Source organism: Thermobia domestica, chromosome 5 (genome assembly GCF_964235325.1).
Source record: "Thermobia domestica chromosome 5, izTheDome1.hap1.1, whole genome shotgun sequence".
Lineage (NCBI taxonomy): Eukaryota > Metazoa > Arthropoda > Insecta > Zygentoma > Lepismatidae > Thermobia > Thermobia domestica.
The window spans coordinates 41,269,082-41,295,303 of record NC_137458.1 but is presented as its reverse complement, the minus strand read 5'-3'; the positions used below and the strand labels follow the sequence as shown (position 1 = coordinate 41,295,303).

At 36.4% G+C, this 26,222-nt stretch overlaps 2 protein-coding genes and 1 non-coding gene across 4 annotated transcripts; all 3 read left to right on the top strand.

Moving 5' to 3' along the window:
* The first annotated feature begins 5,789 nt into the window (after positions 1–5,789).
* On the top strand, positions 5,790–5,861 carry TRNAM-CAU (transfer RNA methionine (anticodon CAU)). The gene has a single exon. It is a non-coding gene; the product is annotated as a tRNA-Met (tRNA).
* Positions 5,862–6,453: 592 nt separating this feature from the next.
* LOC145685890 (uncharacterized) lies at positions 6,454–12,216 on the top strand. The gene is made up of 3 exons (XM_081758629.1): positions 6,454–6,867; positions 10,331–10,565; positions 11,931–12,216. The coding sequence occupies exons 1-3, from the start codon at positions 6,778–6,780 to the stop codon at positions 12,179–12,181; spliced, it is 576 nt and encodes a 191-aa protein (XP_081614755.1). The 5' UTR covers positions 6,454–6,777; the 3' UTR covers positions 12,182–12,216.
* A 1,039-nt stretch (positions 12,217–13,255) lies between these two features.
* LOC145685888 (uncharacterized) lies at positions 13,256–26,222 on the top strand. 2 transcript variants are annotated; one of them, XM_081758626.1, is made up of 6 exons: positions 13,265–13,759; positions 16,305–16,546; positions 17,987–18,146; positions 20,651–20,892; positions 22,327–22,486; positions 24,372–26,222. In XM_081758626.1, exons 1-6 carry the CDS (start codon positions 13,579–13,581, stop codon positions 24,599–24,601), a joined length of 1,215 nt encoding a protein of 404 aa, XP_081614752.1. In that variant the 5' UTR covers positions 13,265–13,578; the 3' UTR covers positions 24,602–26,222. The 2 variants fall into 2 exon arrangements, with proteins under 2 accessions (XP_081614753.1, XP_081614752.1); XM_081758627.1 differs by lacking the exon at positions 22,327–22,486 and having other exon boundaries at positions 13,256–13,759; positions 24,372–24,592.

Below are 26,222 nucleotides of genomic sequence, written 5' to 3'. Positions count from 1 at the left end.
ATTTCCCTTCAAAAATGCACATACTCATTCTTTCAAACTTTCTGTATAATTACCAAACATTGTGGAGAGTAGGATCTATGCAGAAAGGAAATGTCGGCAGCTACCACCACTTCTTAGACCTCTCTGATATTCTGTACAGATCAAGGTTCTATTTCATTCGACCTATTCCTTCCATATGTTTATTGTTGGGCACCAATGTTTGGCCGTACTACTGGCACCTTGGCAACCCAGTTCCATCTGCGCTACCCTCAGCACTATCAGTACCATTTTCAGGAAGAGCAATGAGTAATATAGGTATAAGCTTTAGTAAAATAGTCGTCCTCCAAAGAAGCCAAGATCTCTACAGTTAACTCTATAAATAAAAAAAAAAACACTTTATTCAAGTAACTGCCGGACTATTTCTAAAAATATTACAAGGAACTCAAAATCTGAATAATCACTATTGTGCTTTATATATCACTTGTGCAGCAGTGGAATCGATAACTGGACCACTAGGCTATCTGTGTAACGTATTGTTAAAACAAAAGTTACTAAATACCATTCCTCGTATCGAACTATTTCTAAAGCACACTAATCTAACGTTGTGTGTTGTAGGTCAGTTTACCTACACAGTTCTCATTTATTTGCATGAGAGTCTGTTCTAAAATATTTACAAAGGTGCATGCACATATTGTAAACAAATACTACGTTTTATCTGATTGATATGCAAAGAAACCTTGTGAAAATATATGAATGAAACGAGAAATGAAACTCACTCTTTCAATAGTATAGTATATTCAGCGGACAGATAGAAATGGGGGTGATACACGTTAGGTCAATTCTGTATACCTTAAACTGTACATAAAGTTCTAAGCATCAATGTAAACCTGCTCAAAATACCAGATCTTTCAATAGAGAATACAGTTAATGCGTACCCCCACTTGAGCCTGGTGTTCCATTCTTGGAACATCTAAACTTTTGACGTAATATCCTAAGTTTGATTTGCATGAACTTTCAACCAAATATTTTGAGATTCAACAACCTCATATTAAAAGTAAGAGAAGTTCTGAATGAGAATACAAAAGTTGTATCCACCTTTTCCTTCCCATGGCGAAGCAGAAAGATATCCCGAAGCGCACACCTTGTTTTCTAGCAAATGCTACTACTACAGTGATATCTAGTTTCAACTTCAAAATCGAAAGAACAAGGATTTCCATTGTCGAGACAGATTTACTTGAGGAAAAGTGAACACAGCTTTTTTGTTCATTTATTGGAACACTGGGAAAAACAGGTCTCCCTTAGCCTGAAGGGTATATTGTGGGACGTCAAACTGAAAGATTTAATTTTCATTTGCAATCGATTGCTCGTATTCTTCATTTGTAGTAATTTTCCTATTGCGCTACGCTATGAAGTTAACTAAAGATGATGGCTGTACTTCACTTTCTGTGAAAAATGATCCCTGAACATAGGAAATCGTCTAGCTTTTCTACCCTCGGATGATTTTTTTTTTTTTTTTCGACATACTGAGGCTGACACTTCAAGTATATAGTGTGGTATTTGGATTCCAGTTAACCCTTTGCTTCCCAAAGAATGAATTTATGAAGATGAAGAAAGAAAACACACTCTGAATGTCAATTGGCTATACAGTTTCAGCGCGAATGAAAATCCCGGAAATTATTTTAAACTCCTGTCCCTAGATGCCTTGCAAACTTCATACTAACAGATGGTTTCCTTGTAAATCCAGTACGCTGCATGGAGGAAAGAGTTAAAACTGTGGTTTCACACTGAACGGTTAAGTAAACTAAAGTGAAAAATGTGGACAGAAGATGATGTAGGTTGCAATCTTATATTGTAAATGATGTGTGGGTAAATAAATAAATCGAGGATGAACAAATCTGTTACATGAGCAAGTGCGTTGGAGATTTTTTTTTTTAAAGCATGTGCAACTTGACGTAAGTTCCGATATGCTAGACGAAAATCCGCAACAAGATTTTTACCGAACAGCTTAGTATTGTATAGGGATGCAAATAAGCAACAAAATATTACTAGCTGAAGAAAGAAAAAGCTACTAGCTCACATCCCACAATACAAATAATTTACTTACCTTCAGTGTGATAAATACTCGTCCGCACCGATGAATCATGACCCGGGCGAGTGGTTATTTGCATCCCTGGTTATTTGGATATCATGATATACAATAATATTGGCAATTGTGCATGGTGTGGTTTCTCCCCAGGTGGATTGTAATATGGGAGGGAGGTCCTTTCGTACCTTTTCGCAAAATTTCTGCGTACAATTTTAAAAATCGATTATGGTTAATTGTGCGTTACATTGATTTAAACTGCGCCCGTGATTATAAACTGTGAATGGAATTAGTAAATTCATTTTGTCCGATTATAAGGATCTTTGCTCCGGAGGCAAAAATTTCCCTCAGGGCTACAGCCTATCATCACTATTCAGGATTATTGCTTACACGATATACAGGGTGTCCGAGAATTATCTATACAACTTACGACGTTATATTAAAAGAAGTCAATGTGATATTTACATGCGGTTTTTTGCATTCAATACAGAAAGTCTTAAAGTTTTTTTTACCTGTTCAGTACACCTCTATGTGGGCATCATGTGTGATACGAAGCACATCCAGACGAAAATCAATTTCAGCCCATGTGCGCTGCAGCAAATCATCAGTTACTGTCTGAAAAGCAGCAAGGATACGCTGCTTTAGCTGTTCAAGGTTTGCTACCTTCGTAGCGAAGACGATGTCCTTAAGGTACCCCCACAGGAAGAAGTCCAGTGGTGGCAGATCCGGCGACCGCGGAGGCCATGATATCGGACCGTCGCGACCATTCCACCTATTGGGAAACACCTCATCCAGGTATTCTCGAACTTCTAAAGACCAGTGTGGTGGAGCTCCATCGTGTTGAAACAGAATGTTTGGTTGCAGATCCTCCAACTGAGGAATCACATAAAGCTGGAGCAAATCCAGATAGACCTGACCTGTGATTGAATTTTCAGCGAAAAAGAATGGTCCAATAATGCGATTATGCATTAACCCACACCAGACATTTACCTTAGGGCTATCGCGCTATAATGTTTACTCCATAGGATGGTGATCCAGATAGAGCAAGCATTATATTTGATAGTCGTAAATAGGACGTTTGCTCGAGCGTTGACGATGAAACAAGTTATCCGAAGAAAGCTCCTTTCAACGACAACTACACATAAGCAAAAATTCTACTTACAACTTTTAAAGACACTAAAGATTAACGAAATTAAATTCAGAAATTAACGAATTACACACATAATAAGTAAAGTAAATTTTGCACCATGTACTCAATAGACAGCCACGAGGCGTGGGAGATGACATGCACAATCGCAGAAAATACTCATCAATTGATTTGATAATTTAATAATACGTTAATAATAATACTTACAAATCCGATGTGGGATATCGGTTACAATACTGAACTTATATGGATTATATGTAAATAACTAAATAGGCGAAGATACTTAGAAGTTACCTTTTTTTATACTTTATTTCTGTGCAGCGTTATGTTAGAAGCTGTCCTTTTAGTTGCTTTCGCGCGCCGAATAGTTTTTCTCCCGCTAAATCTCTTCAGCTCTCGCTGTTCGCGTGGGTTTCACGCGTTAAATGACGTAAGAGCAGACAAAGCTGTGATTGGCTGAAAAAGTGTTGATCAAGGTCACAACGCCCACATGCATCTTCGGAGTGAGAGAACACACACACATACACATCGTCTGCTAGGATGCGCTAGTCCTTTTAAATTAAAAAGAGAATTAAACTGCTTGAACTGCACATTGCCAAAATAATGAATAAATGAGTTTATGACAGCGCTCCATCTCACGTGTTACATGAGGGTTCTCGGATCCCCATATGCGAACATTGTGCCTGTTCAACTTCCCAGACACATGGAATGTTGCCTCGTCACTGAAACAAATCTTTTGCAGGAACTGGTTATCGTGCTCAATGCGGTTCAGCATGTGACAAGCAAAGTCAGTACGTCTTTGTTCGTCTGTTGGCAATAAGGCCTGAAAGAGATGTACCTTGTAGGCGTGCAGCTTCAGCCGTTTATGAAGAACATCATGAACCGTAGCCCTGGGCATATTCAATTCTCTCGTCGCTTTGCGAACAGATTTTGTTGGACTACGCACAAAGGCCTGTTTCAGTCTTTCCACATCTTCCTGACTGGTACTTGGTCTTCCAGCTCCCTTCTGGTGCAGAACACTTCGCGTTTCCATGAATTGTTTATACCAAGCTTTAATTGTAGCTCTGGTTGGAGGATCACGTGCATACTTGGTCCTTACATTCTGCTGCACCTGAGTCTCCGACTTCGTTTCTATGTACCAGGCAACACACTGTGCTTTTTCTTGTGGTGTCCACATCATTTATTGTTTGCTAACCTGTAAAAGACAAAAAGAAGAACCTGTAAGACTTTCTGCGTTGAATGCACAAAACTGCCTGTAAAAGAAAGAAAAAAAAAAACTTTTAAGACTTTCTGCATTGAATGCAACAAACCGCATGTAAATATCACCTTAACTTCTTTAAATATAACGTCGTAAAGTTGTATAGATAATTCTGGGACACGGTGTACTTAAAATGAATGTGATTCGTAATTGTACACTGGGTTCCAAGATTAAATTTTCACTTTAAAGAAATTAATGTCGAGATCATTATTGTTAAAGACCAAATCAATCTATAAATACCTTGATTCCAGTGACAGGTTACTTCAGTAAAGTTGAAGAATGAATACAGTGAAAACGTTTGATAAGATACAACAATGCATTAAAGGACTGATGGCACTTCGATAAATTAACTTTGGATTTGAGTTTCTTCCGTGTCAGCAAGGCTATATGAGGCGTAGACCTACAGCTTAGTATGGGGTCCGAAACACGAGTTCTTACCAGAAAGGAATCCAGGTCTCTCGCGCCAGACATGCTGACAGCTCTGCGTTTGGTTACAACTGGAGTGCTTGCCTCCAACACAAACTCGAATAAATCTCCTGTAAATGCAAATATACTCATTAATGAAATAAAAGGTAAATATTTAGTCTCAGCATGATCACTGAACTCTTGCGAGCGTAACACAGAGAATGACATATTTTTCTTTTAACACCTTAACCGAAACATACCTTAAATTCATTTCAAAATAAATATGATACGAAATTGACTTATGGGTTTCTGAGATCTTGTGTTTCTAATAACGTTTCTGAAACTAATGCTTCGGTTAAAGTGTTAGAATAAGAAGAGCATTCTACTTTATTCTTTAAACTATTATTATGGTTCTTGAAATTGAGTTTTTAATATACAAATGACTTAATAGTCCCCTCTCCGATAAATTGGCACCCTCCCAATATCCCTTTTCATGAAGACAGTCTACCCCTGTCTATGCTCTTTGTAAGTTCACCTAGCGACGCCACGGAAAATCAATTATCAAAGAACATCCATTTGGCACAGTGTCGTAACTAAAGGCTTGGGGGCCTCCCCGCAGACAGTGTGGATTGGGCCCTCTTCTCTACGTCCCACTTCACGATTTGGGGCCCACTTACGGCTTGGGGACCCCCGCAATGCGGGGCCCTTATTTACGCCCCTGATTTGCTAAGAAAGCTAACATTCAATTATAAAGAACAGAGTACTAAACGAAGCAAATGTTTAATAAGCATAAAATTCCTTATTCTTGAAAAGCCATTTACTATATTGCAACTTGATATCTTGTTTTGTGTTACGCAAGAGCAGATATAGCATGCACTCACGTTATGGCTATTATTTGGGCAACAAATATACAGTGTAGCAGAGTGGCGCAGTGGAAGCGTGCTGGGCCCATAACCCAGAGGTCCGTGGATCGAAACCACGCTCTGCTAGCTCCTTTTATTTTTGTCTATTAATAATATAAAGGACGGTGAGAAAAATTTCGATTATGCACATGTCCTTTGTAAAACTGGTAAAATATATTTCCCAGCTCCTTTCTTCCCTTATAAGTTGCCTGAAACAAATTTTGTAAGAAACATGTAGATACTATCTATGCATTGAGCAGTGCTAAATTGGTTTTCGCAAAGCTTTGCAGTCGTCGTAAAGAATGCAGTCTGCAAATAATTAGATAGAAGAATATTTATACGTAATCTCGTGCTTAGAAATGCAGAAACAAACTAAAAGGGGAAACAAGGAGATTAACACTGAAGTGGAATGGGCTTGTGATAGCAGGACTAGGAGCCATTTTCTCTCACTTGTAGTGGCGTATAAAGAACTTTGTCAAGAGGAAGGGGTTCAACCTCCCAAATTCCTATAATTTCAGGTGTGTATATACGTATATCAATATGGTAAATTTTAATTTCTAGATATCATCCCCAGTAGCACGCCGACGTGGGACCCATATTTGTGCGACATCGGCCAATGTCGGCGTCGTGGATCTAAACTGGCCCACAATAACCCACCAAGTTCTCATATGGGTCCCACATGGGAACTTGGTGGGCTTGCCGAGGTTGATTTACTGATATGGGTCCCACGTGGGAATTTGGTGGGCTTGCCGATGTTGATTTACCGATATAGGTCCCACGTGGGATATAAATAGGCTTGCCCACCAAAAAGAAAAAAGCATGGAAACATTTCCTTTTTACAATGAATAAATTTGAAACACATGAAATTAACATTTTGATGGTTCTGTGGCAATTATTTGAAAAAGTAATTTTTCGATTCGGCCTCGATCTATGTCGAATCGATGTCGATCGGAGTACGCAGATTGTTTGTCAACTGTTCACAGTTTTAAAACCATAACACCGTATGGCGCCACAAGCGGTGCGAAGCGAGGGAAAAGCAGGAATGACTGTTGTTTGTTGTGGTTTTACCATCAATTCGTATTTATTATTGAAGGTGAGTATTAAAATTATTTTTCTTCCATTAATAGAATGCATATTTTATCTTTGATTTGCATGAACGATGTCGACTATAGATTAAGAGATCCACATAAACTGTTCCAAATAAATTTTGGTTAGTTTATAGTCCGCGCTCGATGCAACAAATCTGGTACTGGTTTTGTTGTTACAGGTGCAAACATGTGTAGATATCACTATACTTAGTCGTGAATAATTTTGATTTATAGTCTTCAGGCATAGGAGGCTCAGGCCGAGACGGCCAAATATTGGAACAAGTTTATTTACTACTTAAAAATGCGTTAAAAAGTACTTTAAATTGAGAGATTATGACAAATGGAGGTACTATCGAGTTATTCACTACCGAATTGGCACATTTTCGCATAGTTTCAGGTTAGGTTAAGATCAGCAAGATTTTACTTTGTATAAAACAGTGGTAGATGCACACGCATCACAACTGATTTGTGTTAAGTACAAGGGACACAGTGTTGATAAATATAACTTGTAACTCAATTTTAAGTAAGTTAATTTACTATTTTGCTCCTTGTACTTAATAAACTTTAGGTGAGCGCATACTTTCGCTGTTCTGCGCAACGTAAGATCTTGAACCCAGCTGTTGGTCTAGGGGAAGAGCATCCGCCTGTCACGCAGCACTTGGGTAGTTCGAACGTGGGTTGGAATCCTGCGCAGGCCTGCCTGAGGCTTTCCTCCCTCCCACAATGCGAAGTACGTTCTCTTGAAAGGCCAGGGCCACTTCCTGTCCAAATCCTAGTTTTACCTGAAGGATCGATCCCTTTTTGTCCTTCCCATGAGTAAATAAATAATCAAAATAAGGTCTTGCCGATTAGGTCATATTAGGTTAGTTTATGTCTGCCACTACGTTGGTTTGCCTATAACCGCCATTTGAAAACTAGAATTGGCCATGAAAATACAGATTCACACGTAGGTTACTTAGCCTATGATTGTCACTCAGAAACTAGATTTGCCTAAAAACTAGCTAGGTTGGTTAGATCTCTTCTGAAATAACTTACAGGATGATGTGCCAACCATGAAACAAGTTAAGGAAACAGTACAGTGAAGTTCTGGGTAGTGACGTGTAAAACTTGGAAAAGTCATTGAATTTGATCTTGGCAAATAAGTGAGAAAACTGTTTGAATAGTGGACCATGGTAATTGAGTGTGAGTGGATTCAAGTTAACGTTTTGAACGAGTTGTTGAGCTTCCAAGGACGGGACCTACAGTTTTACGTGGGATACAAATTACCTTTATCCCCACAGGAATCTAACCCGGAATCATGGATTATAAGGTAGCAAGTGTTACCACTTATCTACGGGGAACAACCCCTGGGATCAAGCCCAGAACCTCCTGAATGCTACCCACGCTCTACCATTGAGCTACGGTGCTTCAGTGGTTACCGCAAACCTTTTATACATCATGTACAGGTAGCAAACATATTCCAGATATTGTATGAGAGAAACAGTAGGCCGTATAAATACATTGTTAAGGTCGAAACACAGTTAATATAGTGTATAAGGGTTAGATACTAGAGATGCTATATTTTTTATGCGAATAAAAAGCGGGGCAAGTCTGGTCATAACAATTTTAGACGTTCGATGTCGTTGAATTAAAATTTACTTCATTGCCTAAGAAGGGAAGATAAGGAGTAGAGTGGATATATCACATGGATAAAAACGGAGCCTAATGACAAAAATGGTCCAAAATAAGGAAAATAGGAAATGTACTCACGAATAGACAATCAGATTATCTTAAATAATAAGCATCCTCGACGTTATGATTGGAAAATGCACATAGATGAAACAGTAGAGAAGAAAAACAAACGTGACTTTTTTTTTTTTTTTTTTTTTTTACTGTTTCATCTATGTGCATTTTCCGTCCACAACGCTGCGGATGTTTAAGCGAAAGCTACGAAGATAATATGATTGTGTCTATTCCAGGGTTGGCTGGTTTAAACCAAGGTTTAAACTAGCTGTTTTTTTTCTTTTTCAAAAAAACCAACTGGTTTAAACCAAAAAACGAAAAATGTTCGTAAAAGTGTAAGTGTTCGTAAAATCTTGATAAACACACATTTGTGGGTTATTACGTTTCACTCCCGTATATTATTCGTATTATATTCAGACCTAAATTCCCCATTCATTACTCAAAAAGATTATACTACAAAAGCAACTTTTTTAAAGTAAGTTTATGTATGTTTGTTTTGTGATTTTTTTTGTAGTTGTTGTTATTGTTATGTAATTGCAATCAAAGAAAAATTCTAAATATTGTTTCGTTTCAATGTTTACTATTGATAAAATACATCGAAATGCCGTACTTTGTGTGTGTGTGTGGGAGGGGGGTCATACAGACCTCACGAGAGGCATTTAGTGAAATGAGAAGTATCTTTGATATCTATTTATGTATAAATGAGTCTGAGCCAAAGTGGACTCAAATAATTCGTATCTTTAATCACTTTTCTTACTGATATGCAAATTAAGTCGTTGTATTTCTTTAATTTCGACCAATAAAAGTCGTTGTTAACTAACTTGAACTAAATTACTGTACTCCGTACTACTTTGAAATTGTCCATATGTAATTCTGTATAATGGTTTCACTTGTGCAACTGTTTATCTTTTTGTTCTTCTGAAATGACTCTTGACAGTTATATTAAGAAGCATGTAAAGATCAGTACAACGTATTTTTATCAGGATTCCTTCGTGAGTGCGTCGGCAGACGTATTGCATTTGTGGCCAATTAATCCTGGTTCCGAGTTCAAATGGAGGACAATTTCTCTCGGATGTAACTCGAGAAGCGGTTTTTATTCCGCTTTAAGCTTATGTGACCCCTTCCAGTATAACCCGGTTGTTGCATAATAACATCAAGGCGAAACAAACTTATTTCTGTCCATATATGATATGAATATATGGAGCAAATTATTTAAACCAAAAAACCTGGTTTAAATAAAAAAAACTGGTTTAAACCAAAAAAAAAAAAACATTTTTTTTCAATAAAAACCATGGTTTTTGCCAACCCTGATCTATTCGTGAGTTCACTTCCAGGAATACCGCAAATTAGCTTTGAAAAAACCGTATAGCGGAGGACCATATGTTTAGCGGTTGTGGGTGAAGAATATAGAGCAGTGAGTTACAGTGGATTCATGATTGGTATCTCTGTTGATAAGGACAGTTTTGTTCAAGTCACTACAGGGAAAATAGGCAAAGTTACTAATATTATTGAGACAAATAGTTCGAATGATCACCCATCCATTTGGTTGATATATTTGGATGTTCCGATAGAAGGTGACTATTATTCCTTCCCATGCAGTTCGCAGTTGATATTTGTTTATGTGTGGCAAACTGTCGAATAAGATATCCCGTGCTTCCCTTACCTCTGTGACATCAAAATGTATTGTGTGTTTGGAAGAGAAATACGCTGCAGTGTTTTCTCATTCAGTTTTTTTTTTTTTTTAAGAGCATATCTGTGGACAGAATCAACATGAGCTCAGGAAGAAAAAAGTTTTGCGTAGCAGCTTTCACTGACGAGGACGGAGCATTAGAAGTTATACCTAGTAAATGGCTTAAAAACGAAAATGAATGCCTTTGGCCTAAGACATCATCCGTTACGCGTATTCAAAATTTTATCAGGGACTGTAAGGAGCCATCTGCTGATTGGACAGTTGTGAACATAAAAATCTATGGACAATCCAGTGAGTACTATTTGTATTTTCTTTTTATCTGTCTCGTTGTGTTTTTGAGTATTTATACCTCAATTTTGAGTCAAAATGTAATATTATTTCACTATTTTCTGCATTGAATAGCAAGATCTATCATACGGAGCAGCCGTGATTCAGTTGGTAGCGCGTTATCTTAGTATTTGGTAGGTCGCAGATTTCAGCCCGGTGGCTGGCCATCCTGACTAGACACCATGTCCGCATTCTGGAAAATCAGGAAAACAAGAAATAAACATAAATGCCAGGGAAATTGCAAGAGGTTGTTTCGGATTACGTTTGTTCCTGTTTTATTCGTTTATAACGGTTACTAACGGTGAACTCACCTGTTCGACGCTCCAGCGTTACAGGTCGAAATTTGTGAGGATATTTTCGTCAAAACAAGGAAAAGTTTAAAGGTTTAATTCCATTGTAATTTGTATACTTGTGACTACAGTTCGAGAAGCTTAGTTGGTAAATAAAACTCATAAAGTAAGCTTGTTCAAATTCATAGCTTCCTGTCACCAGTTGTTTCGTGACAAATATGCTTAAAAAATGTCTTCTATTTTAATACATTGCTGGAATACAGTCTTATTGAAGAAAAAAGAAAAAATGGTGTCCTCTACATTACAAGTTGGTATGAGTTGATATATATTTGTATGACCTAAAATGAACTTTTTATGTTAGGACCTTATATACTAAATTAGCTTTTAGAATCCATGACGTTTCTTATAGGATTCCCAAAGTGCTTTTGAAATAACGTTAAATAAAGTAAATAGTATATGGAAGAAAATAAAGAAGTCAGGGAAAAGTAGCAACTCCAGTCAGAGAAATAAGAAGGATTTTTTCTTTGTGTGTGTGTGTGTGTGTGTATGTGTTTGTGTTTGTGTTAACTATGCTAGAGTTTTTTCCGGGATCTTATACTCAGTCAAATCAGGCAAATGCTGAATATAGTACCTTAAAGACAAGGCCTGGATAACTCTCTCCAAATCCAGCCTTGCACTATCTTATCGTGAGCAGGAAATGTCAAAGGTACGTTAAATAAAGTTAAAAAATAAATAAATAAAATAAAAATGCTAGTATTCTTAGGCCTTCTATTCTTAGTTCTGTTACAGGCTTTCTTACTCTCGAATTTCAGTCGTGAATAACTTTACATAAACAAGAGTATTTAGTTCGTAAACAGATTTGTTTTATTTGGGATATTCTAATATTTAATGTTTTACAGTTAGCAAAGAAATCACAACTGAGGGTAGATCCATAACCATGTTGCTTTCTTATCGTGTATGGTTTTCATGCCAAGAATAATTTCGCAGCTACTTTCCCTTATCAGTAACTGTAGAATATATGTATTTTTTAACATTTCAGATTCATTTCAAAAAGCTGCAGCAAAGGCTGACAAAGCTTTACTGACTTCAAACGTTAGTAGTGATTCTTCTGACGAAGAAATTTATTCAAGAAGATGTCGCAGAAAGCCACAAAGATATTTGTCTGAAGAGGACAGTGATGACTCATATCCAGGAACTAAGAAAAGACCATATGAAACTTTTAACGAATGTAGTGTTCCAAGTCCCCCAGCACCTATTCGGAAAGATAATTATATTTTATATTCATGCTAAATATATTTTATATTCATAATTTCGTTCAAGAACACTGCTTGTCTCCTCATATATATATCTCTCTTGATAGTAATTTCAACGCAAATTAAAAGTTTAGCTCGTAGCTGATTTGTTTCATAGGACTATGTATTGAATCGCGTTTTAAATATATATTTTTTTAAATGTGTGAAAGTTAAAATTATCAAGATTTCGTGGGCGATTCTTTATTGCCAGAGAGTTGACCTTCTTTCGCAGTGTTTGTTTCAGAAAAAAATGTTCCGGGGGTTACTCTTAGTATTCGGAGGGACTGAAACCATATATTTCCCTCTGCTGGTTCTATTCCAGTACGTTTTAACCATTTCGTCCGGGGGGGGGGGCAAAAAAAAAACAGGCCTGAAAGAAACACTGTTCTTTCGTATTACTATGCCAGTGCAGACGTTACTTAAATGTGAAACTATATACTATTTTGGAGAAAGTTTATTGCTACTTCGTCTGAAAAACATTCAAAAGTAAGGCTGGCTGAAATAGTAGACAGATAGAAGTAACCTACAATGTTTTATGAACCTCTTGAAAACAATTTATTCGTTAGATGTGCAGAGTAGTTGTTGTAATGTGTACAACAAGCTTGGAGTGAGAAGCCCTAACAACTAAAAATAAGATGTCTAGTTTGTTTATTTTTATAAACAAGTTTTTCAATTTGGCGTCCAAAATTGGCTACTTGCTATATTCAAGCAAGTCTTACGTAACAAATCATTCAGACTCAGATCTAGTCTCAAGTAATTTATTTCTATGAAAAGGCTTGCTAGTTGTTTTTGTTCTTTTTTTTTTTTTTTAACGAGGTTGTTAATACTTTCCCCTTTTATCGGATAAATGCTATCTTCTCATGATGGTTAACTACAGAAAAACCGGGCTCGTAATGCAAACTGTGTCGTTAAATTGGTTCTATTATGAGTATACATCAATAAATAAATAAATAAATGAAAAATAACGTACACATTAAATATTCATTTAATTATGATAGGGAGTCTATTTAGGACAAGATCAAACAAGCAGATAAACAGCGTTAGTATCTTTTAACGTTGTGAGTTAATGTAATCAATGTACGATTTCTGCGATTTCCGGAGAGGGGGATAAATTCGTCAATAGCTCAAAAAAGTGGGTTTTATTTCCACCATATCCAAGGTTGAGAGGTATTTCGAGAAACAGAGAGGAGGAAGTTCCAGCCATCCCCCTACAGATAGAATACTGGATGTAATCATTGTAACATTTTAAACATGCTTTTAAAACCATAAGTTGTCACCTGCTTATTGTATACCTAACAGTCTAGTAAAAACTGGATGTTTGTATAATTTCATTACTTGCTTTCAGAGTCGCTTGGAGTATCTATAGGAGGAACTGCGGAGGTAAACATATCATCTATGGTGCACAATTCAAACGGAGGTTGCTCGTCTGCATCACATCGTAAAAGTCCAAACGGACCTTCACCATCCCACTCCCAAATCCAAACTCCATGCAGAATGTCAGCGTCGTCAGTTGCCACTACTTCATGTGCAGATACAGACAGTACCTTCACATCAGCTCGTTTAGGAATTGGCAGTAGTAAGTATCCAAAGATTAAACTGTATTGCTAAGCTTAGTTACGTGTGTCGTCATTATTAAATAACCAAACAAAATGAAGACTATATTGCTTCTTTAGAGACATTTTGAACCCTGCTAGCTCGAGAGTGTGGTAGCACGTAGTCAATGCATCGATATTCTCCGACCACTTAGTGTGGCCGCCTTGACCTAGTAGTCTCCGAGATTATCACCAATTTTTGTTAATGAAAAACGAAATTATGGTAAAACTTATGCTTGGAAATTGAAATTGTTATGTTCCAAGCCGTGCGAAGGAAGGGGGGGGGGGGGGAGAGTCCGGACCCTTCTCTTCCTCAAAAATAGATTTTTGTGTAACTAATATAAATTTCGTACTAATTACATTTTAAAACATATATATCATAATAAGATTTACTTTTTACAGTGAAACCTTTAGTGTTTAAGATCTCCTCCGAAAGTATTTCTAGATCCGGCGTTCCTTTCGTAATGGAAGTACTTCTTGGCTTTAAAATTCAGAACATATAATCTGTAATTCTAGTTTTATCACATTTTGTTTTGCAGCGCATCCTGTTGGAATGGTTGCTTTGGAACTATTCTGTTCCATATTAGAGGAGGCTTGTGGGCAAGCGTATGTTAGGAGCGATTAAACTCCCAACCTTTTGAATGCTAAACCGACGGGCTGACGATATAAAGTTTGTACTATGAAACAGAAAAATTTATATTTTTGTACAAAACAGCGTCTTGTTAGTCATTTGTTTTTTCTTACTGCCTGTGCGCAGGTAGCAGACAAAATTGTCAAGTCGACACCGATACGCCCCAGTGTTGCCAGAGTTACTGATTTTGCAGGAGATCTCCTGCTTTTTCTACGTTCTACTGATCTACTGCGAAAGAAAATTAAAAGTGAACAATCTCCTGCTTTTTCCTTATTTCGAGAAGTTAAAGAAATATATTATTATTAATATAGAATTTTCATTTTTTTCCTTATATGAAAGGAGGAAATTTTTCTGTATGCATCCACAAAGCTCTGTTGAGCATATAGTTATTGGGCTTTGCTCATCTTCTATATGCATGATGGTAGGCGTTCTTTAATTCTTACTGTAAGATTTACGAGTACGTGCTGTTTAGATTGGTACTTGGGTTGGAAGTGTTTGAACGTCGTTACTCCAATTCCAAAAAATATCTATAGCGTCCCCCCATTTCCTAAAAAAATTATAATAGGCAAAGATAGGCACAAGGGATGGTGCGTCACCCTACCTTTTCAGAACCACTTTTACCCCTGGTTGGAAAAGTAGCTTAGATCACCTCTCCACGATCGTCAGCGAAACACCGTCTTATGTTACGTTTACGTGTGACTGTATCATATAGCTATACTATAGTTAGGTGTATGATAAGACATTTTCCCACCCCACTTTGTTCTTACACTACGTCTTACTTCACACACGTTTGTATCAAACATTATTAATATATCTAAAGGGGGCATGAGGGTCTTTCTATCTCCAAAAGATTACCTTATCATTGGAAAACATTTTGAAGTAATTACAATTCATATTTATGTTTTGCATGTATTGTTTTATTTTGAAATGGAAGTAATAATGAATTCTGGACTGCTTGTTTTGACCACTGTCCCCTTAATAATGACAAAATTTTTCTCTCCCTGGATTTGAACTCAAATGCCGCCGCTTTATTTGTCTACTGCTTTCTCCTGTTTTTTTATCTTCGAGTCTTCTGCTTTATCAACTGATCGGTCTGGCAACACTGATACGCCCTCTCGTGGCGCTCCTGGTTTCTTCGCTTGCTTACCAACACACACTCAAGTTTTTATTGTTGCTCTGGCTGAGATTCGAAGGAACCCAAATTAGGCAAATTCCGTTCAGGTGTCTTAATTGTCACACCACAGAGACGCGATCAACGTTCTTTGAATGTTAAGCATTCCTCGCACCCCATTTGAAACCGTTACTCTGCTAGTATCGATATTTAGACATTGTTCCATATACGGAGGCTCTGCAGAGAAACATTGGAGCATATCATTCTTATACTACATTAAGTTGAAAGTTGAAATATCAAATGTAACTGCATTCTCTCGCAACAGGAGTTTTTGCAGTAACCTTTTTCAGCAGAACTTCCGTATACGGTAGAATGCCTAGATATTGACACGAGCAGGCTATTTTATTCCATTAAGACACTTGAAATGCTCTACAGACATATAAAATTGACCCAAATGTGGTGTAATGATTAGGAAAGCCCTCAAATAGCAATTAGTAGTTTTCTTGCAATAGACTTAAAAAAAATAAAATAAAAATAAAACTGTTTATGCATTGATTATGAAGCTTTTATCAATATGTGATTTAAAATTCATCCCGTATGTTGCTGTGGGTATCGACTTCAGGGTCAATATGAGCTATGTGCCGGTCAGAACCTAGATGACTTTTGTTAATGGTAGTTGCGGCACACACTATCTTAATGTAGAATAAAAAATATTTCAAACAATGTGTACCATTGCCTCCTTGGTCTTGTATTAATTTACTTTTTTTTCTTTCTTTTGATATTTCAGCCGTTGAAAAAATATTCCAGTTACTGCAGAGAATCCAGCTAGATATGAAATATCTCAAATGTAAAGTTGATAAAATGGAAGCCAAAATACATGAGCTGCACCAAGTTCCCTGTAGTGGTAAAGAAGCTTTGCAATCTATAGAAAATGCAAACCTGCTAGCTGACAAGCTCCCTTTACGCAGTTTGTCTATGGTTCACAATTTAGAAGAAGATTTAAAAGACAGAGAGATGGCTTCAAAATTGGTGAGTGGTATTCTTAAGTTCGTATTGACACGAAGTATTTGTAAATATCCTTCAGGTATTGTTTGAAAAAGAAAACTTTTATTCTTTAAAAATAGATCTCGTGGCCAGATGCTTTTTCGGATGTACAGGTTGTTAAAATTATGCGTACCAAACAATGTAGGGGTGGGTACCTGACATGGAAACAAGAAAATGCTTTGTGACATGTGCATACCGATCAATAGGTTGGGAGATGCAGGCCGTCGAAAGCGTGGGAAAATAAATTTCAGAAGCCTAAAATTCAAACACTGTCCAATCAACGTAGAGAGTGCAGCTTCATATCTCATAAAGGAAGTCGTTGGTGTTCTATTGCAAAAATGAATGTTTCAAAATTCAGCAATGCATACAAAATTAATTTTACAAGGTGATGGTAAGCCGACAATGACTTACACTTCGGCTTTTCGGTGCCTTTGAAGAGTCCTTTCGCACGCAATGCACATTCTTTTAACATGCATTTTTATATAGAACAGGTATGACTTCTTTTATGAGATATGTCATGAGCCTATAACATTGCTGCGTACATGTACGGTACATCAGCCAAACTGGATTGGAGATGACGTATTTTTTTTTATTTTTATGTATTTTATTTATTTTTTAATCCAAAGCTGATTGTGACGTATTCTTAATAATACACTTTCAAATCAAATAAAATCGAATCAACTATTTCTCTAGCGGTAGCAGTTTGGACTGTGAATTCTTAGGACTTATAATTTAGGTGTCCATATTGGATCTTAAATACTACTACTACTACCAATAATAATGCAATCCAATACTAGTTCGAAAATCTTGCTTTCACTGTATAGCACCTTCGTGTTTCAACAACAAAATCATAAGGTAGGATGGTATACGGTTTCCTCGTGTCGTAGACATGTCTACAGTTATGCCTTGTTTGGCAATACCGGTACCATCTTCTACAACCTTTCCAACCATCCGCGGGTTCTCATAAAAATTAAGTGCTGAAGGGCAACTTCCACAGGTGCATGGATTCTCCAAGCCTTCGCTTTGCAAATAATTGAGAAGTCCCTTCACTTTTCGGGAATTCGGGAAGTCCTGGATACTTTCTTTGAAGTTCTCTAGCACCCATCTCCACCTTGGTAAGTGGAATCAGTGACTATGATGATGTCACGGTTTTGCAGGAAGCGAACTTGTAAGACAAACGGGCAATACGATCTCAGCAATTCTCGACTTCATCTGCAATCATTTAAAGTAGTCTTAGTGTATTTTAGTGACCTGTGCAGAAAATATAGAAGATTGTTCAGAATGGAGAACTGCATGAACGAATGTTACATAATTTTTAATGCTTGATGACAAAATAAAATTTTATTTCATATTGCTGTTGTATTTCATATGGTAATGTACTAACTATGTTTTTTTTTTTTTTTTTTTTTTTTTTTTTTTTTTTAGTGTCATTATCTTTCCAATGGGCGTGGAGAGGACTACAAAAAACTGACATTGTCCATTCTGAAGACAGTATTTTCGAGGGACGCCGCAATGAAATTTAGCATTGACGGATTACGTGGGAAGGAAAAATTTTGTGGATTACAACTGTTCCATGTAGTTATAGGTACGTCATGTACAAATTGTATTTCATTGGGCAAAAGTCATCCAGGTCTAGTTTTAAAAGTAGTATCCCAGGATTTCTTTGTGTAAGAGTAAAATCGCTGGAAAAGTCTCATTAGGAATGTGTATTTAATGAAAAGTCCTAGTCTACGTGGGCCCAGGCGTTTTTATTTATTTATTTATTTATTTATTTTTTTATTGAGAAAGTACGGTATAAGTGCCTGAATACACCATTCGATTTTTATCGCTCGATAATAGACATACGACATGGTTATACAATGATTTAAATCAGCCTGTTCCTGTGCATTTGATTACGATTAGGTATCGAACGAGACTGACAGAAGAATTACTAAGTTTGATTTAGTTCAGTGAAACTTTTGTATAGCGGACACAAATAGGGAATATAACTGTCCTATTATTGGGAAATGTCCGCTATTAAAAAAAAATTACAGTATAAACTTAACGTACTACTCGTATAAGCAACATAACGTAGGCAAAATGTCTTTCTGTTTAATAATGAGCTAATACAGTTTTTTTTTTTTTTTCTATAGTATTATGTTCGGACAGAATACTCTTTCTCTCTTCGAAATTAACAACTTGCAGCAAGGCAAATAGACAAAGATTAAATAAACTTTTGCTGAGAATGGATACTAAACTAAATGCATGTTGAAAACAAATAAATGGAGACATTTGCGTTCGATTATCACATCCAACAATGCGCGGTACATTAACGATCCTGCCTATTATTGCTTGAAATTCAAGAAAATAACAAAGCAGTGTTGCCAGAGTTACTGATTTTGCAGGAGATCTCCTGCTTTTTCTACGTTCTACTGATCTACTGCGAAAGAAAATTAAAAGTGAACAATCTCCTGCTTTTTCCTTATTTCGAGAAGTTAAAGAAATATATTATTATTAATATAGAATTTTCATTTTTTTCCTTATATGAAAGGAGGAAATTTTTCTGTATGCATCCACAAAGCTCTGTTGAGCATATAGTTATTGGGCTTTGCTCATCTTCTATATGCATGATGGTAGGCGTTCTTTAATTCTTACTGTAAGATTTACGAGTACGTGCTGTTTAGATTGGTACTTGGGTTGGAAGTGTTTGAACGTCGTTACTCCAATTCCAAAAAATATCTATAGCGTCCCCCCATTTCCTAAAAAAATTATAATAGGCAAAGATAGGCACAAGGGATGGTGCGTCACCCTACCTTTTCAGAACCACTTTTACCCCTGGTTGGAAAAGTAGCTTAGATCACCTCTCCACGATCGTCAGCGAAACACCGTCTTATGTTACGTTTACGTGTGACTGTATCATATAGCTATACTATAGTTAGGTGTATGATAAGACATTTTCCCACCCCACTTTGTTCTTACACTACGTCTTACTTCACACACGTTTGTATCAAACATTATTAATATATCTAAAGGGGGCATGAGGGTCTTTCTATCTCCAAAAGATTACCTTATCATTGGAAAACATTTTGAAGTAATTACAATTCATATTTATGTTTTGCATGTATTGTTTTATTTTGAAATGGAAGTAATAATGAATTCTGGACTGCTTGTTTTGACCACTGTCCCCTTAATAATGACAAAATTTTTCTCTCCCTGGATTTGAACTCAAATGCCGCCGCTTTATTTGTCTACTGCTTTCTCCTGTTTTTTTATCTTCGAGTCTTCTGCTTTATCAACTGATCGGTCTGGCAACACTGATACGCCCTCTCGTGGCGCTCCTGGTTTCTTCGCTTGCTTACCAACACACACTCAAGTTTTTATTGTTGCTCTGGCTGAGATTCGAAGGAACCCAAATTAGGCAAATTCCGTTCAGGTGTCTTAATTGTCACACCACAGAGACGCGATCAACGTTCTTTGAATGTTAAGCATTCCTCGCACCCCATTTGAAACCGTTACTCTGCTAGTATCGATATTTAGACATTGTTCCATATACGGAGGCTCTGCAGAGAAACATTGGAGCATATCATTCTTATACTACATTAAGTTGAAAGTTGAAATATCAAATGTAACTGCATTCTCTCGCAACAGGAGTTTTTGCAGTAACCTTTTTCAGCAGAACTTCCGTATACGGTAGAATGCCTAGATATTGACACGAGCAGGCTATTTTATTCCATTAAGACACTTGAAATGCTCTACAGACATATAAAATTGACCCAAATGTGGTGTAATGATTAGGAAAGCCCTCAAATAGCAATTAGTAGTTTTCTTGCAATAGACTTAAAAAAAATAAAATAAAAATAAAACTGTTTATGCATTGATTATGAAGCTTTTATCAATATGTGATTTAAAATTCATCCCGTATGTTGCTGTGGGTATCGACTTCAGGGTCAATATGAGCTATGTGCCGGTCAGAACCTAGATGACTTTTGTTAATGGTAGTTGCGGCACACACTATCTTAATGTAGAATAAAAAATATTTCAAACAATGTGTACCATTGCCTCCTTGGTCTTGTATTAATTTACTTTTTTTTCTTTCTTTTGATATTTCAGCCGTTGAAAAAATATTCCAGTTACTGCAGAGAATCCAGCTAGATATGAAATATCTCAAATGTAAAGTTGATAAAATGGAAGCCAAAATACATGAGCTGCACCAAGTTCCCTGTAGTGGTAAAGAAGCTTTGCAATCTATAGAAAATGCAAACCTGCTAGCTGACAAGCTCCCTTTACGCAGTTTGTCTATGGTTCACAATTTAGAAGAAGATTTAAAAGACAGAGAGATGGCTTCAAAATTGGTGAGTGGTATTCTTAAGTTCGTATTGACACGAAGTATTTGTAAATATCCTTCAGGTATTGTTTGAAAAAGAAAACTTTTATTCTTTAAAAATAGATCTCGTGGCCAGATGCTTTTTCGGATGTACAGGTTGTTAAAATTATGCGTACCAAACAATGTAGGGGTGGGTACCTGACATGGAAACAAGAAAATGCTTTGTGACATGTGCATACCGATCAATAGGTTGGGAGATGCAGGCCGTCGAAAGCGTGGGAAAATAAATTTCAGAAGCCTAAAATTCAAACACTGTCCAATCAACGTAGAGAGTGCAGCTTCATATCTCATAAAGGAAGTCGTTGGTGTTCTATTGCAAAAATGAATGTTTCAAAATTCAGCAATGCATACAAAATTAATTTTACAAGGTGATGGTAAGCCGACAATGACTTACACTTCGGCTTTTCGGTGCCTTTGAAGAGTCCTTTCGCACGCAATGCACATTCTTTTAACATGCATTTTTATATAGAACAGGTATGACTTCTTTTATGAGATATGTCATGAGCCTATAACATTGCTGCGTACATGTACGGTACATCAGCCAAACTGGATTGGAGATGACGTATTTTTTTTATTTTTATGTATTTTATTTATTTTTTAATCCAAAGCTGATTGTGACGTATTCTTAATAATACACTTTCAAATCAAATAAAATCGAATCAACTATTTCTCTAGCGGTAGCAGTTTGGACTGTGAATTCTTAGGACTTATAATTTAGGTGTCCATATTGGATCTTAAATACTACTACTACTACCAATAATAATGCAATCCAATACTAGTTCGAAAATCTTGCTTTCACTGTATAGCACCTTCGTGTTTCAACAACAAAATCATAAGGTAGGATGGTATACGGTTTCCTCGTGTCGTAGACATGTCTACAGTTATGCCTTGTTTGGCAATACCGGTACCATCTTCTACAACCTTTCCAACCATCCGCGGGTTCTCATAAAAATTAAGTGCTGAAGGGCAACTTCCACAGGTGCATGGATTCTCCAAGCCTTCGCTTTGCAAATAATTGAGAAGTCCCTTCACTTTTCGGGAATTCGGGAAGTCCTGGATACTTTCTTTGAAGTTCTCTAGCACCCATCTCCACCTTGGTAAGTGGAATCAGTGACTATGATGATGTCACGGTTTTGCAGGAAGCGAACTTGTAAGACAAACGGGCAATACGATCTCAGCAATTCTCGACTTCATCTGCAATCATTTAAAGTAGTCTTAGTGTATTTTAGTGACCTGTGCAGAAAATATAGAAGATTGTTCAGAATGGAGAACTGCATGAACGAATGTTACATAATTTTTAATGCTTGATGACAAAATAAAATTTTATTTCATATTGCTGTTGTATTTCATATGGTAATGTACTAACTATGTTTTTTTTTTTTTTTTTTTTTTTTTTTTTTAGTGTCATTATCTTTCCAATGGGCGTGGAGAGGACTACAAAAAACTGACATTGTCCATTCTGAAGACAGTATTTTCGAGGGACGCCGCAATGAAATTTAGCATTGACGGATTACGTGGGAAGGAAAAATTTTGTGGATTACAACTGTTCCATGTAGTTATAGGTACGTCATGTACAAATTGTATTTCATTGGGCAAAAGTCATCCAGGTCTAGTTTTAAAAGTAGTATCCCAGGATTTCTTTGTGTAAGAGTAAAATCGCTGGAAAAGTCTCATTAGGAATGTGTATTTAATGAAAAGTCCTAGTCTACGTGGGCCCAGGCGTTTTTATTTATTTATTTATTTATTTATTTTTTTATTGAGAAAGTACGGTATAAGTGCCTGAATACACCATTCGATTTTTATCGCTCGATAATAGACATACGACATGGTTATACAATGATTTAAATCAGCCTGTTCCTGTGCATTTGATTACGATTAGGTATCGAACGAGACTGACAGAAGAATTACTAAGTTTGATTTAGTTCAGTGAAACTTTTGTATAGCGGACACAAATAGGGAATATAACTGTCCTATTATTGGGAAATGTCCGCTATTAAAAAAAAATTACAGTATAAACTTAACGTACTACTCGTATAAGCAACATAACGTAGGCAAAATGTCTTTCTGTTTAATAATGAGCTAATACAGTTTTTTTTTTTTCTATAGTATTATGTTCGGACAGAATACTCTTTCTCTCTTCGAAATTAACAACTTGCAGCAAGGCAAATAGACAAAGATTAAATAAACTTTTGCTGAGAATGGATACTAAACTAAATGCATGTTGAAAACAAATAAATGGAGACATTTGCGTTCGATTATCACATCCAACAATGCGCGGTACATTAACGATCCTGCCTATTATTGCTTGAAATTCAAGAAAATAACAAAGCTTTATTTCAGGCTGTCCGTTAGTTGGAAGTTCTACATAGACGCTGGGGAATAGTTTTCAGTATCCGCGTCCGTTATTGAGAATGTCAGCTATTCAGAAGTAATTTTCACATTGCACCCAATGTATTTCTGCCAGGAAATTGAAAACTGTCCGTTATTTTGAGATGTCCGTTAGAAATTTTACTGTAAATATAATTTCTATGCGTCGTATAAAAGTCTAATGAAGTCGAAACAACACATTTATCCTTCGATTTTTGTCGTGCGACGAATATGGAATGGTTTAAACAGGTAGTAAAGTGACCTCACTTCAAGATATGTGCACTAGATTCACGCCACGATGTAGTTCGGGGCCCCTAATAATTTTAGGTCCTAGCATTCTGCCGTTCACGGATGAGACTGAGGAAAAGCCCTATTCGCGATGGTGTCGCTGATTCGCCTGTGCAGGATCTGAGTTCCTAAAGAATTTTGTTATATATATATATATATATATATATATATATATATATATATATATATATATATATATATATATATACTAGAGTCTAATTTCATCTTTCGGATGTATGGCGTTTTTTAGTATATATTTTTAGGGATTTTGGAGGGGGATTACTACCAGTGAAATCCTTTGTTTAGGTGCCATTCTCGCATTATCCTAGTAAAAGTAAAGCTTGCGGTAATATCTCCCATACCCCGTCCTCGTAACTCTGGTATCATTGTTTTCCTTGTTTATGCCTCTGAAAGAAGTTGTAATTTTCTGTCAATCGCACCGTGCAAGTGAATTTTCAATTTTTGACTTGAAACGAGTGGATATTCTGAGCCATCCACATATCGTTTTCCACTCCCTACTTCCTCTGTTTGACACCGAACGACAATGTCCTGTTAGATTAGCCTTTCGAGCACGTAATAATGCGCTCATGCGTACAATGGATGTTTTTTGTGCAATGTATAAAAGGTTTCTTTCTATTTTAGGAGAAAGTTATATTTTCGTTCGAATTTTATTTATGTAACTTCAAAATTAATCTGTTATTTCTCAATGATGACATTTGCTATTTAAATGTGTAGTCCCTTCTGGTGATACAGTATTATTGCATTGAGTTTTTACCATTTTTTCTTCTTCAGGAGCAGTACAACTCCGATTTCCTGATATACAAACTAGCGACATTGTCCGACGGATTGGGAAAGTCTTAAGTGGTTCACGAGATTGGGATGGCTATAGATGTAATCGGAGAAGAGAACAGGCTCAAGACTTAGGGGAAGATGCACAGTCGTTCCGCGGGGAACCCGCAAGGGTCCAAGGACCACTTGAATTCACCTTGCAGAGTCGCCCCGGAGAGAAAGCCGTGGGGTGATCGGTCCCGCGGCTAGTTGTGGTCAACCCTCAGCAGCGTGTCCGATATAAACAAACTTATATGAACGAAATGTCTTATTGTAAATAAAATAGTAGACAATAATATGTTAAAGTACAAGAGAATTATAAACTTCATGAAAGTAACCGTTATTAATAGTTTTTTTTTTTTAATTTATCATAGTAACTTTCAGTTCGCTAATTTGCAGAAATATTTCCTAGTGATACATTTTTATAAGTTTTATGTTGTATTTTACTGCAAAGAACCTATCCAAATTAAAACTTTATAGTGGCATGCATATTTTACTGAATATAATGAGCTTTCCGAACTTCCGTGCTGTCTGTGTAAGTGTAAGGGATGAGTCCACACTACAGACCAGTGTGCGAATTAACGGATATTTTACAGTGGGATTAAAAAAAAAAAAAACTTTTGAGAAGTTAAAATTTATGGGAAACTAATAATTTACAGAAGAAAAGAACTTCCTAAATTTTCTCTAAATTATTTCAGGTTAAGTAGAAAGATAAATATTATCTGCATAGTTTCTTTAATTATATATTAGTTTCCCTAGTCGGGATGTGTAGCGGAAAAATTCAATGTTTGAAATAAATTTATTTACAGTGGCTTTTGTTGACGTAGAGTGTATATGATTTTTACGTGTTTAATTTTATTATACATATGATATATTGACATAAGGGTCAGGAAAATAGCCACTTATCAGTGAACCCTTTTTTGAATAAACTAAATAGTTTCCACACGTCGCGGAACAAGAGCTGGTTCCTTCTTCAGTGGAAGGAAACAATGATGTATATGAAGAGTACGCGTTAAGAACAGTGAAGGTCACATTTTGAATATGCTCAAAAAATATTTTCTCCACACCAAAAGATGCAAAATAGTTGGTGAAAACAGGGCGTAGTCCACTCGCGAATGTACACGTGAGCGAATTACGACGTGTTTTCACCATCTTAATTATACATTTTGGTGCTGAGAAAGAATTTTCTGAGCATTTTAAAACGTGCCCTTCATAGTCCTTCCTGCGAACTCTTCATATGGAATGAAACAAAATGGTGAAGACAGTGTCAACGTTTGGTAACTATTAAGTTGATGCAAGAGAAGATTCACTCATTTTTTATGTTGTTTCTATATTAATGATAATAAGTTACGTGTTTAAAAGTATTTATTTCCATTCGTTATGTTGGAAACAGCAAAACAATTGTACAATATATACCTCTATGCAATGAGTGAAGTTCACGATAAAAAAAAAAAAAGTTAGGGAATATGTTTTGTGTAAATTTTATTTTAATTATTTTTTTAAAAAATAAAAATGTGAATACTTCAATCTGAAAATGTTTTTATTATATACTGTTTTGTTTAGTCTAAATACTGCATCTCTGAAACACGCTAAATGTCCGACCGCCCTCTTGGATCCGCCATAGATAGAAGTGCGGCAAAACTACTTGCACCAGTGACATTTTGAAAAAATGTCAGATGTATCCGATGTCATTTTCTATTATTTTCATTAGAAAAACATAACTTGAATCCAAAATGGTGGACAAGCATGTAGCGTGCGCCAGAGATGCAGTACATGGCCCTATTCAAATCTGATATGGTGACATATCCATCTGGT